The 18,495-nt window shown below is 35.8% G+C and overlaps 1 protein-coding gene across 4 annotated transcripts in view; it reads right to left on the bottom strand.

Moving 5' to 3' along the window:
- CNTNAP4 (contactin associated protein family member 4) overlaps positions 1-18,495 on the bottom strand; it is a 238,124-nt gene that overhangs the window by 40,717 nt on the left and 178,912 nt on the right. For all 4 annotated transcript variants that reach the window (XM_019710874.2, XM_074314549.1, XM_019710883.2 and 1 more), the window contains 3 exons: positions 17,898-18,095; positions 13,786-13,942; positions 9,232-9,359 (listed from right to left, as the gene is read on the bottom strand). In XM_019710874.2, coding sequence (XP_019566433.2) covers positions 9,232-9,359; positions 13,786-13,942; positions 17,898-18,095 — 483 coding nt within the window. The remainder of the gene's footprint in view (positions 1-9,231; positions 9,360-13,785; positions 13,943-17,897; positions 18,096-18,495) is intronic.

An 18,495-nucleotide genomic window follows, 5' to 3' on the forward strand; every position in this document is an offset into this window, starting at 1 on the left:
AGCCCAGCAGGCAGGCACCAGCAGGAAGCTGCAGGTTTTTGAAGAGAGCATTCCGTGGTTAAGGAGGTTTAAAAATCCCTACACCTCCCCAGTAGCAGATCTAAAAGCAATCACTTACTGTATGAATACTAGTCAGAAGAGTAAGACCTCCTTTTATCATCCCAACATAAACAAATCATGATGCATTATTCTAAGTAATGAATAATTACTACTAATAAAATTAGTTACACATTAATGTTTTAAATTAAATTCAATATTGGGTACTAGAGATTCAGAAGGATTCCCTCAGGAATGCCACCTTTTGTCTTTCCAGAGTTAAAAAAGATTGTAATGGATAATGGGAACTATATAGTCATTTACATAGAAGAGGAAGATGTATTAAGTATTTAATTACAAACATAAAGTAAAAAGAACCTGTAGATTGTTAAGATTACAAGTAATTTTTTTAAAATATTTGTTTTGCTAAACTTTTATGTTAATAGATTATCCTTTGAAAAATAACTTATAGAGACAGAAAGTAGATTATTGTTTTCCTGGGACTGGGAGACGGGGCAATTGGATGACAGTAGCGAAGAAGTTTGGGGCAATGAAAATGTTCTAAAATTGATTCTGTTAATGGTTATATAATGCCGTGAATATACTAAAAACCACTGAACAGTTCACTTTGCGTGGATGAATTGTATGGTATGTGAATTATATCTCAATAAAGCTGTTTAAAAAAACAGTATTTGAAAAATACATTGTTTTCTAAAACAATATATTTTACTTTTAAGATAAAAATGTATATGATCTGCTAACCCTAACTTTGCTTTTTTTTTAAGCACTTTATTGAAGTATGTAACAATCTGTACATATTTAGTGTATACAACTCTATGAGTTCGGTAACAATACCTTTCTTAAAAGTGGATAAAATGCAATACAGAAAGCCAGATGGCTGCCTTCTCACCATGTCCTCACATGGCCTTTTCTCTGTGCACCATGGAGAGAGAGAGAGAGAGAGAGCTTCTTATATGGACACATACCTAATCAGATTAGGACCCCACTCTCATGACCTCATTTAACTTAAATCACCTCCTTAAAGACCCTACAGCCTAATCCAATCACACAGTGGGGTAGGACTTTAACATTCAAATTTGGGGGGTGGGGAAACAATTCAGTTCATAACATCCATACTTTAATTGGAATGGTTTTTTTTTCACTGTTGACTTTTGAGTGTTCTTTATGTATTCTAGATACTAGTCCTTTATCTATACAGCCCTCATCTCATTTAACCTATCAACAACAATTAACATAGTTGATTATTCTCCCCTCCTTAAAACATTTTCTTCACTTGGAGAAATACTTGGCATTACTTCTTTGCCTTTCTCATTAATGGTATAATTCTAAGTTTTCTTTCTTTCTTCCTCCTCATTTCCTCAATCTATCAATGTTTGAGTGCCCCAAGGTCTTGTCATTACTCTTCTCCATCAACAATAACTCCCACTTGTCCATCTCATGGCTTTAAATATGCTGATACTTACAAATATATACATGAAGCCTGGAACTATCAAACTAATAACTGCATATCTCTATCTGAATGTTTAATTGTATCTCAACTTTAATATGTTCAAAAATTAGATCTTTATACGGTATTTCTCTGCAACTCCTTGACCCCAGCAACAATCTTCTCCATCTCAATTAATGCCAATTCTATGCCTCTAAGGAACTGTTAGACCAAACACCTTGGTGTCATTTTTGACTCTTTCTTTTGCAATCTACATCAAACCATCAGCAAATTGTATTGCTTCTCCTGAACTGTGCACATACTACAACTATCACCACTGTGTCCGTAGCCTAAACCACTGTAATCTATCATCTGGGTTAGTATGATGCAGTCTCATAAGTGGTCTCCTTGCTTCAGCCTTACCCTGCTCAATTTTATTAAAGCCTAAATTAGTTCACACCACTCCTCTTCTCAAAATTTTCTAGTGTTTTCCCCATCTCATTTAGGTTGAAAAATAAAAATCTTTCAGAAAAATCCTCCATGATCTGACCACCATTCTCCTCCTTGCTCACTCTGCTCCAAACACATTGACCATTTTGCTGTTCCATGAGCATTCTACTACAGCCCAATCTCTGTGTGATTACTGTGTTTTTTCTATCTAGAGTACTTTTTCACAGATATAGACATGCCTTGCTCCCTTATTTCCTTTAGATTTTTATTCAAATGGCACGTTCTTAGTGAGCATTTAATGACCATCCTATTTAAAATTTCCAATCCCCCACTACCCACACCTCAACTACATTGTCTTCACAACACTTACTAGCATCTATTTATCATATATTTTACTTGCTTCTTTATTGTTTATTGCTCTCCCCCACCCCCAACAGAACACCAGCTCCAAAAATGCAGATTTTTTTGGTCTATTTTGTTTGCCTCTCTCTCTCCCTTGCTTGATGTGGGCAAGACACAATACAATACATGGGCTTAACAATATTTTTAAAATGAAATTATAAGATTTCTTTTGTCAAAGTAGCGATCAGAAAACTTAGAGTAATTGCTCCCAGTTTGTTGTGTCATTTGTATCTCAAAAAATACACTTTAATTCTTTGGTAAGTAAGTACAAAGAGGGGAGACAGAAAAGAGAGAGAAAGAAGAAAGAAGAGGAAAAGAAGATGAGGAGGAGAGGGAAAAAGGGGGAGGAACTTTAGGAAAATTAAATAAAAGAAACCCAAGGGAAAAAAATAAAACATAAAATTAAAAAGTAGAAAATTTCATAATGGTGGCTTATCAGACACAGTAAAGCTTCCAAAATTATATTCTATGTTATTTGTTAAAACGGGATTGATCTTCACTCTTTTTAATGGTTTATATGTAGTCTGCCAAATGTAACAGAATTCTGAAATGGAAGAGAAATTAAACAAATCACTAGTCGGTACCTTTTTGCAGTCTAAGAATATAACTTCTGCAAAGTTATTTACTGCCTACATGCACCTTTGATTATTTAATGCATTCTGGGCAGTTGTGATTTCTCAGACAGCTGAACAAGTCAATGCAGACAACAAGACAAAATGAAGAAAATAATTTCAATGACAAGAATTTCTTAGAACAAAAAACTCAGAACAACCTTTTCTACTTACGTAAATTTTGAGGATGCTTTGATTAGACATAAACTTTCAATACAATGAATTAACTGAGAAGTACATTTAGTAGGTTGAAAAATTCAAATGCCAAAGAAATAAAAATACTACCTTGTTCAGATTAATGAGCTGAGAGAAAAATGCAGATCATGCCTGCAACTCTTTTAACAGCTTATAAAATGAATGTATACATTTTAGCACATCATGTCCTAATTCAGGGAAAAGTAATACCAATGCACCACACTGATATGCATCCTTGTTATGTTACTGACCTTTCAGGATAATTATTGCTTAAATTATTCAGCCAGAAAAAGCAAGTCTCTTACAACGTGGAAAAATCAGTTTGACCCAGAACTTTCCACAGCAACATTGAAAACCAGAAGATAAAGGAACACTGTCCACTGACTTCTGAGAGAGAGAAAATGTATCCAGCCTGACATTTTTTTAAAAGTGTTTAAAGGCAACAGGCAGTCATTCCCAACTTTGAAATAACTCTGAGAATAAAGCACATACAAGCCCTTTTGGAGAAAAATAAATATAAAACCCTACTTCATAATGAAATATAGTTAACCAGAAGATATATAGAAAAGCTGTGGAAAACAGGATGATTGTATCTGTCAGTGCAGAGTAGAACAATATGTACAAACCGGTGAAAGTCACAAAGCATGACCCAAAACTATTATACCAGTTTTTAAAAAGGTTAAACACAGTGATACCTTATGGCACAGAAATTCCACTCCTAGATAAATACCCAAGAGAAATGAAATACACACACACACAAAAACACTTATACATAGATGTTCATATCAGCATTATTCATAATAGCCAAAAAATATGGAACCAATCAAAATGTCTATCAATTGATTAATGGATAAACAAAATGTGGTGCATCCATAACATGGAACATTATTTGGTCATAAAAAATAAGGAAGTACTGATACAGTCTACAACATGGTAAACCTTGGTACTACCATGCTAAGTGAATGAAGCGAGTCATAAAGATCACATATTCTGGGTTTTCCTCTATAGGAAATATCCAGGAAAGCAAGTCTTTGGAAATAAAAAGTGTATCTGTGGTTGACTAAGGTTGGGGTGGGGATGAAGGGAAATGGGAAGGGTCTGTTAAATGGGTACAAGTTTCTTTTGGGGATGATGGAAATGTTCTAAATTTGATTCTGGTGGTGGTTGCACAATGTTGTGTAACATACTAAAATGATTAAATACACTAAAATATGATTAGATTGTACACTTCAAACAGGTGAATTGTAGGGCATGTGAATTCTATCTCAATAAAGCTGTTACCAAAAAACAATATCAAGTGAAACCAGTTAAGTTTGATTTCAAGTTCTGAGGCAACAAATATTCTCAAGCACGTGCCCACTCAGAAAATGTAACACTCGTGAGTCTTTCCGGGGGAAATCATTGAAAATATCAATTACTTGACAATGCAATCCAAGGAGAAATAAATCAAAATCATTCAAGAATAGAGAAGCTTTGATGATAGGACTATTGGTTAGCATTAAAAAATAAACAACTACAGAAATAATAGCACAATTAGCAAAAATTGGGAGGTGGGGGGAAAAACAGATGAGAGGACAAATGAGTGCTAATTTTCCCAGTTTTCAGAATAGATCAATACTGTCTAAAATTTTAAAAATTAGGTTAATATAAAACCTAGTGACTCTATAACCTTTGAAGAATTTCATAACCTTCTTAAAGTTTAGTGGGATCATTCAGGTTGAATACATATTTATCAGATATATGAATAACATAAAGCAATTCCTTTGGCTTCATTTCAGTTTCTTCTCTCTCCCTCAATTTCAATTAATAAAGTTTTGTAAATATGTTTCTAAATATTTTTCTATTGTTCTGTCTAGGGCAGTAGTTCTCAACCTAGAGCAATTTTGTACCCCAGGGGACATCTGGCAACTTCATAAGATATATTTGGTTGTCACAACTGGGAGAAGGGTGCTACTAGCATCTAATTAGTAGAGGCCCAGAATAGTGCTAAATGCCCTACAATGCACAGGACAGCCCCCAACCATAACAAGGAATTGTCCAGTCCAAATGTCACAAGTGCTGAGATTGGAAAACCCTGCACTAAAGATATCTAGCAATATCTGAAATAATACTCACTGTATTAATCACCATTCCTGAGTTGGGTGGTGGCTCTTGGTGATTATTATACTCTTTTCTTTGACATTTCTGAATATCTTAAAATTTTATAATGATTCTGTATCGATTACAATGTTAATGTTTAATATATTAAACAATGAATAAACATACATATGTGTATAAAATTGTCAAGAAAAGGCATTATTGTTGTCCTGAGAATTATTAGGATTCCTAGTCTCAAAAAAGTGGAAATCTTTCGAAAGTGTTAGAATTTTTGTTCCCTCACATTTGTGAAATTTCTTAAATATCAGGTACTAGTAACACAAGTCTTTTCTAAAAAACAGAAAAACACACAAAGCAAAATAGACCATAAAATATTTTTCCTCCAAGAAATAGAAAAGTGTTTCAGTTTTATAAAGGTGTTCTATTATTTAAAAAGTGAAAAGCAGAAAGTATTAAGCAAAATCGTGTGTTTATTTGAAACAACACTTTCACTGCCACGAGCCCAAGTGTATTGATGAGAAATGACTCAGCTGGATCTAGGTGCTCTTTGTAGTATGTGATTTTTAAAATCAGAATAAGTCTTTTGATAAAATCTAAACTCCTCTCATTAAAAGTATATATATTTGCATATCATTTAATTGCTTATACAATGAAAAACATATTCCTGTCTCTCACGAATAATTCACGAGCTATGTTTCTTGAACTGTATATGACTGGTCATTCTTCTTCTTTCATAAACTGCTATTTATTATCTTTCATATAACCAGTAATGTACTAGGTACCAGGAACCCAATAACAAAAGAACAATGGACTTGCACTTGAGAGGCTCAAAAAATAATGAAAAGCCAGTATAAGAAATATATCTTTGCAGTATGTTCAAAATTCTTTGAAAGTATAGGGCTAAGTGTTCTAGAGACCAGTGGAAAGCTTCATGGAGGAAGCGTCTGAATCTGAGTGTGAACATTTTCAGTAAAAGGAGTGGGGAGATTTTGCAGATGAAAGAAAGCAAGTGAAGAGGAAATGAGACCAGACACCATCAGTGATCTCCGAGTTTTCTTTGTGCTGTGGGACCTGCAGAAGTAAGGGACGATCCCTTCAAAAACATTTAACCCTGTGTGTCAATACCGGACTTCTTCTCTTTCTCCTTAGCATTTGGGGAGAGTTCTGAAGATACTGCCACTGCAGTTGGCAAGTTCTCCAGGTCATTTTTATGCACGGTGAAGGTGAGGAGTTGTTGGGTACCTCCAAAAGTGAAGAGGTTCCCACAGTTCCTGGGAGAGTGAGTAGAAAGGAAAGTGCATGAGAGAGACCTCCTAGTTTTAACCTATATATTTAGAGATTAAATTATTTATATTTCCATATTCATAAATAAATACATTCATGAAAGACAATCATATTTACTAAGTTTTGTGTCTGCAGCACAGCTTTCAAGGTGACCTTATCATTCATATCTGTTGTACGTTAGGTAAAACACCTGATGATGTTATCTATGGCTTCTGACCTCAAACAATGATAGCAGCGGGGACACGGAAGTTCAGAACCACCTACATTTGTAAAAAATGAAAAGGACTTGTGCAAAGACAACAACATTAATTAACCAGGTGTAAGCTCATGTCTGGGGCCGGTCAGTCTCATACTCATTTTTGTTTATTTGTCCTGCTTTCTCAAGGCTTCTGTCTTCTTTCCTATAATAGAAACACATGGCTTGATAGAAAATTTCCAACATCTGTAGTATGTGTGATAAAACCAAAATTTTGTTGTTGTTTTTTTATTCTCACCTTCCCATTTTTCTGTTCAAATCTAAAACTTCCTTGTCTCAATGAAGGGGAGTGTCCTCACTGTCTCAGTGAAAGGTACTATCAGCTTTATTAAAATCAGATCATCCTCACACCCTTTCAACCTCAATTCCCACCTAAATCATACCGAATGTACCTCTCTAGTTAGGCCCCTTCCTTAGCTTCATGCCAACCATTGTCTAGTTCAAGGCCTCCTCATTGTTCCTGGTCTTACATCTAAGGTCACTTTGCTGGCCTCTAGGTTATAACTGATCTTCATGCTAGTCAATGTTCCAGTCTTAATGCCTTCCAGATAATGCCCACATAGCCTTCTTCTGTGTATAAGGCCCACTGGGCACGACCCCATATCTAGAAGCCCCATATCTACACCGTCTATCTCACTTGGAAAGGAAAAAAAAAAAGTGTGCCTAGGGGATTTCACCTTCAGGGGTGCAGATTTCCCATAGAGAGAAAAGACATTTTTCTGCAGCCATTGCTCTTCTTAACTGAGAAAATAAAAAAAGAGCCCTTCATGCAGAAATAGTCCTATGAGCTCATGTGAGGATGAGCCTCAACCTTAAAATAGATGTAGGAGACAAAAAAGCCAAGGAAAGCTCTCAATTACCATTTTTCAGTAAGTCAGAGATTAATTAGCAGGTCTCTAAATACTTAAACTATTTGTAAATTTGTATTCTTATGTTGTTATCCCCCCTCTGTATTAAATGGTCGCAAACATTTAATGCTCCAGTTTCTCCACCTCAGCACTATTGACATTTGCACCAGATAATTCCTGGCTGTAGAGTGCTACCCTGTGCAACGTAGGATAATTAGCAGCATTCCGGACATCTCCCTCTAGATACCATTCAAGCCCCCACAATTGTGACAACCAAAAACATCTTCGGATATTAGAAAATGTGCACTGAGGGGGCACAATCACCTTGGATGGAGAATCACTGCTCTGAGGGAAAAGGTTCTGTGTGCTTGAGTTCACGGCAGGAAGTTTTCGTGAAAGAAACCCTAATGGAGAGAATTAGTAGTAGCCTCCGTCAAAGCAGACCAATCCCTCAGGGATTGTGGCAAATGAAATAAAGAAGATGAAGGAAGCCAGCCTGGGACCCTGAAGGGTTAAGATCAGAGCCAGCAGTGAAAAGTGCATGTGATGTATAGAACAATTTCTCTACAGTCACACAAAGTTGTTGTAGTTCCCTGGATGCAGCCTGAGTTTACAACCTCATTAAATTGCACATAATTTTTCTGTGTAAATATCCGATGTCATCTTCATGTGATTGTGTAAGGTCTACTGGCAGAACAGGAAGTAGAGACCACAAAGATTAGGGATGGTAGGTATAATGGCAGACAGGTTTTTTACAATGTATATATAAATTTTTATAGCCCAGTATCATCTTTGCTTTTTAACTAAGTAACTTTTGCTATGTATCTCCATAAATCCACTGAATTGTCAGATTATCTCCTCCTCTGTTGAGCCCCTAGAATAAAATTTCATTTTAGTGTATACTTTTAAAGTAAATAAATATTTCTTCTATTTCCATTTTAAGTTCTGGAAATAACTAAAAGCTTAAATAATTAATGCATCAGTCTCTAACCTAACTGATTTCAGAGAGCTTATGAATGGATACATATGCTCATTTCATTCCATGCTGAAAAAGTGTATTTTCTGTGAAACTGTATTTGAATTTTAAAATTCTGGTTTAGAGTGTTAATACAATGAATACACACAATTGCATGTCCCATTGAATTAGAGCAAACATACACACACACCGAGAAAAAAAAAGATTAAAAGTGGAAATAGGTTTAATTACACTGACATTTGATTTTGTTGCTGTTCTCATTTCACCCCAGGCCTACCAACAGGAAACAAACATACATGGGTAACAATGTGGTGTAGCATTGATGCTTTCCTATATGGATAATGGCATGGAGAAATTTAGGAATGCTGGAATGTATTTGTGAACCAATCACCAAGATGCTTAGCAGTTTCTTTCTCTTGCATCTTAAGAAGGTTTGCCATCACAATATTCATTACAGGGCTTTGCACTTTATAAAGGTATTATTTTTGTTGACTGATTAAAAGACTATTTCAGACGTTGCTTATGAGTTTTCACAGAATAGGTCTGATGAATTATTATATGATAGAAACATGATTCTTAAGTGACATCACTTTCCTCAGATATATTCACAATGCATTGCTACCACTTACTGTCTCCCCGGCAGAGCAGAGGGCCCAGTCTATAAGCTGCTTCTGAATGCGGCCGGCCTGTATCTGTAATCACTATCTTGGTGACTGGCAGATGTTCTTTATAAGAAAGGAATCCAGTGTCATTGGTCCTAAAAAATAATGACAACAAAATTCTTAAAATTACTCTGATTAGCATAATTATCCAATGGACAATAGGTTTTATTGCATTTCAAAGCCAGGATGTTCTGAGCTAAATTGCACCCACAAAAGAGTAAAGATCAAGTTGCTCATCTGGGCATTTAAAAATACAGCAACATTTTAATTTCTCTTGCAGAAAGAATATAGTTGGTGGTTTTTAAATTCTTTGGGCCATTTTCTACCTTAAAGTGGAATGGTTAATTCATTAATATTTAGTGTAATGATTGAGATTGTGTTTTTAGATCTACCATTTTGATATTGGTTTCTTTTTTTTTTCCTATATGATTTCTTATATTTCTGTCCCCCCTTTCCTGCCCCCTCTTGGTTTATATCATATTTTTGTATTTAATTTTATTTTCTTTATTCACTTTTTTAGCTACATGTCTGATTATTATATTTTAATATTTGCTTTATTAATTACAAAATGAATCCTTAATTTATCACAGTCTATTTAAGTTTTACGTTATATTATTTAATGTAAAATGTCAGAAGCTTACTACAGGATAATTTCTTTAACACCCCCACCCACCCCACCACCAAACACACATATATATCCAGTCTTTGTGCTACTGTTGTCATATATTTAAATACAGATGTTAAAAACTTTATAACTCAACAGTGAATTTTAATTAATTTTTTTAACTAAGCGGAGAATTTATATTTACTGACATCTTCCCAGCTTCCGGTTTCTTTATTTCTTCCTGAAGATCTGAGTTTTCATCTGGTGTTATTTCTCTTAGCCTACAGAATATCTGTTGGTATTTCTTGTGGTGCAGCTCTATTGGCAACAAATTCTCTCAGCATTTGTTTAATTTGAAAAAAACCTTCATTTTACCTTCATTTTGAAACATATTTTGTTTGACACAGAATTCTAGGTTGACATTGCTTTTTCTTTCAACACACTAAAGATGTCACTCCCCGGACTTCTGACCTGCGCTTCTGATGACAGATGAGCCTTGACTTGTATCCTTGTTCCCCACACGAGTGTGTTCCACTAGATCCACTCAATATGGCTACTTCAAAACATTTATCATTAGTTTTCAGCAATCTGAACATTAAGCCAAGGTGTACTTTTCTCTGTTTTAATTCTGCTTGAGATCCTCTGAGTTTCTGGAACTTGTACATTGACGTTGTGTTAGTTATCTACCATGACATAACACATTACCCTAAAACTTAGTGACTTAACAGCACCTTTTGTGAACCAGATCGTAGCCAGAACTCTGGGCATAGTTTAGTGGGGTCCTCTGGCTCAGGGTGTCTCCCGAGGCTACCATCAAAGTTTGGTGAGTCCTGCAGTCATCTCTGTGCTTTGACGGGGGAGGGAACTGCTGCAGAGTGCACTCGTGTGGTTGTTGGCAGTATTCTATTCTTTGTCAGGTGTTGGACTGAGGGCCTCAGTTATTTACTGGCTATTGACTGAAGGCCACTGTCAATTCCTTGCCATGTGGGCCTCTCCCCAGGACAAGTCACAACAGAACAAAAAAGCTAGAAATGTCAAAGAGGGAGGTGCAAGCAAGTCAGAAGTTACAGTCTGTTGCAGCCTAATCTCAGTAGTGATGTCTCATCACTTTTACCATATTCTATTCTTTAGAAGCAAGTCATAAGGTCCAGGGGACCCTCAAGGGGAGGAAATTACACAATGGCGAGAATAATAGGCCACATGGAACATCCATTGTGGGAGCTTTATTAAACAAATTGAAAATTTTTCAGTCACTGTTTCATCAAATATATTTTCACCTCATTTTATTTCCTATCCTTCAGGGGCTCCAATTTCTTGCCTGTTAAATTGTTGCTGTTTTTTCCCAAAGTCACAAAGGTTTTGTTAATTTTTTTTCTATCTTTTTGTTGTTGTTGTTCCTGTGTTCTTCAGATTCAGTAACTTCTACTGATCTGTCTTCAGGTTCATTGAAGATTTCTTCTACTTTCTCCTGTAGGAGTTCAAGTCCATCCAGGGACTTTTTCACTTCAGATGTACTTTCCTATTCTAAAACTTACATTTGCTTCTTGAATATAATTCTCATTTATCTGCTTAGCTTACGCTCTGCTCACTTGTGATTATTATTATCTAAGTCTTTGGGCATGTTTATAATAGTTGCTTTAATGTTTTTGCCTGCTAATCAAACATCAGTGTCCTTGGGTCTGTGTCTAATCATTGCTCTTATTAACTTGACTTTGGATCAAAGTTTACTCTTTTTTTGAATAAATAATTGTTGTAATAATTGTTGCCATGTTCTGGACATCATGGGGGATACTACAGAGACTCTGGATTCTGTTAGTGTTCTCTGGAGACTTCATTTTTGTTTTTTTAACCACCCCTCCACCCCACAGGCAGTTAAATCAGAACTTTATCACAGTAAATTGTGGACGCTTGGTTTTACACTTCATTAGGGTGGGCCTATGTCTGTTTTGCTCTTATTTTTCAATCATACTCAGTATTGAGACATAATCTTTGTTGTAAAGACGTGGACCTTCTGTTATTTCTGTGGAAAGCTGAGGGGTTTAAGAAGCCCATCTCAATTAGTGAGATTTAAACTCCCCATTCTGTGTCTCCTCTGGAAGTTGCTATTGAAATCTCTATGTAGCTTGTTCAGTTTTCCAGTTGTATTGCTCTGCTTGGTTCCCAGTAATCTCTCCTGTGCACGTGCAGGGTCAGCCAGGGACCTGAGGGGGTTTCATATGGCGGACTCTCCTCAGGAGTTTCTCTACATTATGGGATTTCCACACCCCCTCAATTTCCAGCCATGCCAGCAGGCCCAAACTGTCCTCTGATACCTTAAGCCCCCCATCCCCCAACACACCTAGCATTCTCTTTGAGTTTTGAGTTCTAGCCACCCCATAGCATGTGGTCTAGTTAGTTCCCTCAAGGAAAAGGCATATAAACATATAGCTTACCCACCTGAGTTTCCTTCTTCCAAGGGTTAAAGGCTCCCAACCCTGGCAGTTCCTACCTACAGTTGATTGTTCTCCACTTACTTCAAGTAGTTGTTTTCATAAACAGTTTTTCTGGGATTATAAACATTCTCTAGGGAAAGTTATTGCTATGCAAGCTACATCACTATCAGCAGAATTTAATACGAGAAGTTTCAAAATCATATTTTTTGAGAATTATTTTTGATGAATAATATATTATGGAGGTATTGAAGAGTTACTGGTGATTAGGTGAGTTTTTTTCTTCTGTTAAGCATTGCTATGAACATTTTACTCACATTTAAAATACAATATTACTGTGTAGGTGTTTTTTGTGAAGGCAGTGAGAAAAAAGAGTGCCTTCCAAAGGGAGCAGAAATTTTTAAAACTAGAGTTTGAGTAAGAGAAAAAATATTCTTCATACTAAACATCTAACACTGAAAATACAATCATGACTTCATGTAGATGCCTCCTTCTAGGGTATTCTAAAAGGCTCTGTTTTTTGATATAACATAGTCTTGATGTTTGCCAAATAAATAAATGAAATATACAATTCAAAATGTGAGCTCAATTAACAACAAACTGATTACTAAAATTAATGTATATTCTGTAACCAAATCAATCAGATTTACAGCCAGATTAACTACTTTTTTTTTCCTTCCAGATACGTCAGATAGGAGCGAAACAGGTTAACTATTAATAGTTTTAAAAATAAGTCTTATGTGCAGATCCATGTACATACTAGTAATGTAACATATACATACGGTGTGTTGAAATGTGAATATGAAAATTGAAAGATATTTTCACTTAACAAATAAATAAAATCAATGTACATTCCAACTCTAGTAAAAATATAATAAATACATGTTAAAAATTTTCAATGGACAAAACATATTTAAGACTTTCCTTCTACTTAGAAAATATTTTAAGCTAAATTTTTGAATCCCTAAAGTGTTATAGATTTCCTCCTTCAGATTATGATAAACAGAACACTAGTTCTTTGTGGCATGGTTTGTCCTTTAAACAAATAAAAGAGCTACAAGTTCATATAATTGTGGGAAATTCTAAGTTTACATGTTTAAAGATTTTATAGGCAGCTTATCGAAGAAATGTGCTTTAGTAATTACTAAATGTAAACGTATTTTGAGAATAACAGGATGCATAATTACATTTAATTTTAAAGAGAATGATAACTGACTACAATGAAGAGGAAGCATGAAACAGATGCCTCTTTCATCATCTTACAAAAATAAAGTGTACATGGCTAAACAGTCCATTACAAAAAAATTAAAATAAAAAGACATTGATCTTAACATCTAAGATTCAGATTGATTGCAACACATTTCATCAAAACACACCTTCATCTAATTCCTTTGTACTAACTTGTTGAGTATCTGCCTAGCTCTGCATATTTTGAAAGATTCATTTTTAAAAATATATATTTGCATAAGGAAATTATATGGAAATCACCATTCGTTCCGGTCAGCATCACAGTTGCAGTAATATTGAGAATCAATGCAGTTCCCCTCTCGTCCACAAGCACATTTTTGAGGATCAGGCAAAGAACCTCCCCAATATGTTTGTGTTTCATTGGTTCTTCCAACCCACCAGCTCAGAGGGGTTCCGTCTAAAAGACAAATGAGAGAAATGTGACATCTGCTTTATACCCACTGCCTTTCATCCTAGTATAATTCCCTTCCTTCTCAAATCATGAAAAAGAACAAAAGAAGAGAAGGATTCATTTGATGTAGTGATAGCCCAAACATTGGAATTGATGGCATTTCCTTAAGAAAGTTTTTAATTCGATTATAATGCTAAGCAAAATAAGTCAGAAAAAGTCAAGAACCACAAGAAAGCTTTTTAAAAATAAATTCTATTATTTAAACTTAAATGATTGATATATTTTTCTTTGACTGGAAAAGACACCAGCCATTCCTATTTAATTCAGGCATAATAGTAAAAATGTATTGAGAGCACTACACATATGCAATTTCTTTGAAAAAAATTTTGAAACAAGTTGGCATAAAAATAGAAAACAGAATAATTAACATATCAGAAATAAAACTGATTTGAGGTAATAAAATGCCCATTAAAACATTATGTAAAGTCAATGCTTTATCTCAATAATATTTGTTGGCTAAAAATATAGCAGCTGTTTATTAAACATTAGTCATGGTATAGCACTTCTTCGTCATGATTTAAGATTCATTTGGAAGTCTGTATTTTTTCTTTCATTTAATGGCTTGGCTATTTATTTGCAGGCTGCAGAGTAACACTGAAAGATCTGAATGCCTGAAGCAAATACTACATTCAAAAACAAAGTTTCCCTGAACCAAGTGCCTTTCTTTCTATGATGAATGTTCAGCTACCAGCTCCTTCTCAGAGTTAAGACTAACCATGATGCCAAAGAACGAGAGCAAAGAATAGACAGGACACTTAGGTAGGATTTTGAGAAAACGAGGTGAGGCATGCAGACAATCTCTCATTTTAAAAAAAAAATAATAAGTTAGAGAGGAAAATTGTAGTCACTGGAGAATCAGGGCATAAGAATTATGACATCAAATCAGTCAGCTACTCAAAGTTGCTTGATCATTTTTCTGCTGACTTTCAAAACTTTTAAGTTTTATCATCGGCCCCACCAAAAATCTAGGACTTTTACTAATTTTTCTCTTATTTCCAAACACCAATGCTCATTATAACTCGCTATTAGATAGGACCTCTCCTAATGCTGGCAACCTCTCTCTCAGTGTTACTATACATACCAGATCAGCCATGCCAAGAAAAGGAGTTATCAAAAGTTTGTGTTATGCATAAAGACCATATCAAGAATCTTCATTTTTAAAAATTGCACGATTAACTCATCAACAGAAGGTGGAATCTACTTGAAATATATACTAGATACAGTTCCATATACTGCTTAAAACATTATGTATTCATAGATTAAAGAGAAAATAAATCATTATTCCTACAGAGTGAGTAAGATTTTTACCTCTAAATGTCCTATCTTCCCTATAAAATAGAAACCACTGAATGTTTTAGTGGCATCAAATACCTTTGGTTCCACCCAAGACTTTTAAAAATGTCCTAAATAATTTAAATAAATAGAAAAAATAATTAAGAAAATTATTAGAAATTTTTATATGTTAAAAATTTAAATTAAAAAATATCATGATCATGGTAGAACATTCCATTTCCCGTAGTGAAAATCCCCAATAACTTCAGTATTTACATTGACCATCCTTCTAAGGTGCTGAGACAGCACAGATCTACAGCTGCTTAACACATATTTCCACACGCCTTCTATTTAATCCATCCACAGTGAGGTCACCATCATTACTTGAAACTGCTATCTTCAAGATCTGAAATTGCAAAGTTAACCTGACACCACCTTCCTGTTGTTCCCTATATATTTATTAATTTAACTTCAAAATCCAAATTGCTCTATTTTTAGTTATTCCACCTCAAATCTACTCAATATGAATTCTAGGGTCATGGACCTGAAAAAAATCTATGTATTTAACAATTATCATCATTTCCTGTTCCACAGACTTCTAGAGTTTTAGTCTTTTCTTTACTAGTGAGTGGCTCTCAAGTCTTGCTGAAACACTTGGGAGCTTAAAAAAACAAACAAACAGACAAAAAATGCATGAACACCACTGGCCATGAAGGTGGGTTTTCCTTCAACTGCATGATGTCCCTTTTACTTTGTGTCATTCTTGCCCTTGGGGATTTTGTTTTCTGGTTCTTCTGGAATTTGACTTATTTGTGACTTTGACGATTGTCTTTTCCTTTTGTGTTTCTTTCTTAGTTAAGCCATTCAGTTCATTTTGTTCCATAACATTCATGTACCCTTCTGTAAGTATCGTTCTCCTTGTCTTAATATGTACTTCCCTATTTGCTTACCTATTTTTTAGATTCCAAGATCGATCTTTAGCAACAAGGAACAATCAGCTGAATATGAAACTGGTATGTGAGCTATAACCACAATGCACTGTGGAGGTGGGGACGCAAAGAGCTCACTTCACCCACTTTGCATGTGTTGTGCAGCCAACCACCAGCCGCATTTCAGAGAAGAGGAAACAAAGACTGAGAAAGACATCTCCATCCAAGTTCTCTACCTAATCAATGAAAGGTCTGGAACTTGAACTTAGAGCTCTCCCCACATCTAAATCCAGTTCTCCTTGTACTACAGCTATGCATCTGATGGTGAGTCACAGATTCACAGATGGGATTGAGGTTTCAGGGGGATAAGATTTGAGCAGGCGGAGACCAGCAAGATGGGGTAAAAGGCTAAATAAGAACATTCTAAAAAAGGGGGGAAGAAGAAGGAGAAAGAAGAGGAGGGGGTGGAACTCAGGCATGGAGGAGAAAATCTGGTTGTATTAGCTGGGTGGAGAGTAAATAGGAGAGGTGTTTAATTGGAAAACAAAGGTTCCAAAGTCATACCAAGAGTTCAGAAGTTTTCAGCATGATCCATATGACACATGATATTCACAGATGAAACATTTCTTTTAAAGTTCTGGTCATTCTCTCCGGAACTCCAACCTCTCTTACAACAACAAACCGGAACGAGCATTAACAAAGTGGCTTTATTGGGCAGAGGTCTCAGAATCTTCTCTAACATCTAAAGAAAAATACACCTGCTAGACTTCTCTGCTAGAAAACAGTATGTTGGGGAGTGGCATGACGGTTGCATAAGCAGGTGGCTCCAGAATACGCAGTTCTGGTGTCCAGACAAGAGTGTGGACTGGACAGACAGCAGATGGGAAGGCACTGGAGAGCCTTCAATAGAAAAATGTCATGATGGAAGAAGCAGTGTTTCTTAAAGACAAATTTTTTTCATAAAGATTTTGGATGACACATTGGATGGTTAGAAGATACGGAAAGATGCAAGCTGGGGGTCAACTGAAAGTTCTTGTAGTAACTGTAAGAGTTAGGTCCTTAAGGCCTACGCTAGGGCAGAACTGGTGGGATCAGAGGAAGTCTCATAGAATGAGATGTTCTAATGGAAGAAAACACAAAACCAAAAACAGAATTTAGGAGCTGACTGGTTATTAAAAGCAGACTAAAAGAAAGAGTTAAGATGGCTTTCCAATCCCTCCTCTAGCTCCTGAATAAACTGGGTTTCCAGCAACCTACTCTTATTTTCAATTATACCCCCAAGCTCACTGTCAACAATCCATGAAAAAGAGTCACTTTCAGAAAATGAAGTCATACTTTTATTAGCTCCTTCCATGATAAAACCAGCTGGATGTGTTACTTGCCCTTTAGAAGGGACAAACACTGTGAATTCATCGAGGATCAGAATGAAGCTCTTTTCTGTACAGTTATCAGGTTAAGGCCAGGAAGAGACACCAAAGGCAATCAGGGCTTTGAACAAGGCTCATTGCAAATTGACCTGGTTCTTTTCTTTGGGCTGCAGCATCTCTGTGATTTCCAGACTGTGACAAGTCTGCTGACTATACAGGGAGCACATACCCTCACAGCTATATGCCACCACCTCGGCAGATGTCAAGTGCTCAGGAACTAGTTAAGCACCCTGTGCAATACGGGTGGGCGGACACGTGCCTCGGGTTACTTACCTTGCTTATTTACAAGTCGCGACTTCTTGCAGTAGTAGGTCAGCTCCTGTTCGCAGTGCTCCGCACGGTGAATTGTGGCCTGGAGTTGCTCCAAGCTGGCCACATACTCGAAAAACCCAGCATATGGGTTCTCTGGATTAGTGTTTCTCACTCTTGTTAAGTCAGAGCCATTGTGCTGTATGATGGTCCATGCAGTTTCTTGGATGCAGAAATGGGGGAAGAAAGAGAGGAGACCATCACTAGTCTGCAAAAGTTAAAATAAATAAAGAAAATCAAAATCACCTTTTATCTGAGTCAAATGTTTCTAGTCATCAAACCTCTCTGAGAGGTAGAATCAACACAAATGGACTCTTAAAATTCTTGAATTATAGTGAAGTGATTCTGTTCTCTGATGTTTATGCAATTGTCTTGCTTTGCAGTGATTTTATTTTACTTTTTCATGTAATTTAGCCAAATAATATTTATGGGGAAAAACATTAGGAAAACTGATTATTAAATTTTTGAGGTGTATTTCATTTCATCAAATCTGATATTCAACCTTTTAAAGAGCCATCATTATTTTATTTTCCTCAAAGAAAGAAAGAAAAAAAAAAAAAAG

The sequence above is a fragment of the Rhinolophus sinicus genome, linkage group LG11, assembly GCF_036562045.2.
Source record: "Rhinolophus sinicus isolate RSC01 linkage group LG11, ASM3656204v1, whole genome shotgun sequence".
NCBI classification, from domain to species: domain Eukaryota; kingdom Metazoa; phylum Chordata; class Mammalia; order Chiroptera; family Rhinolophidae; genus Rhinolophus; species Rhinolophus sinicus.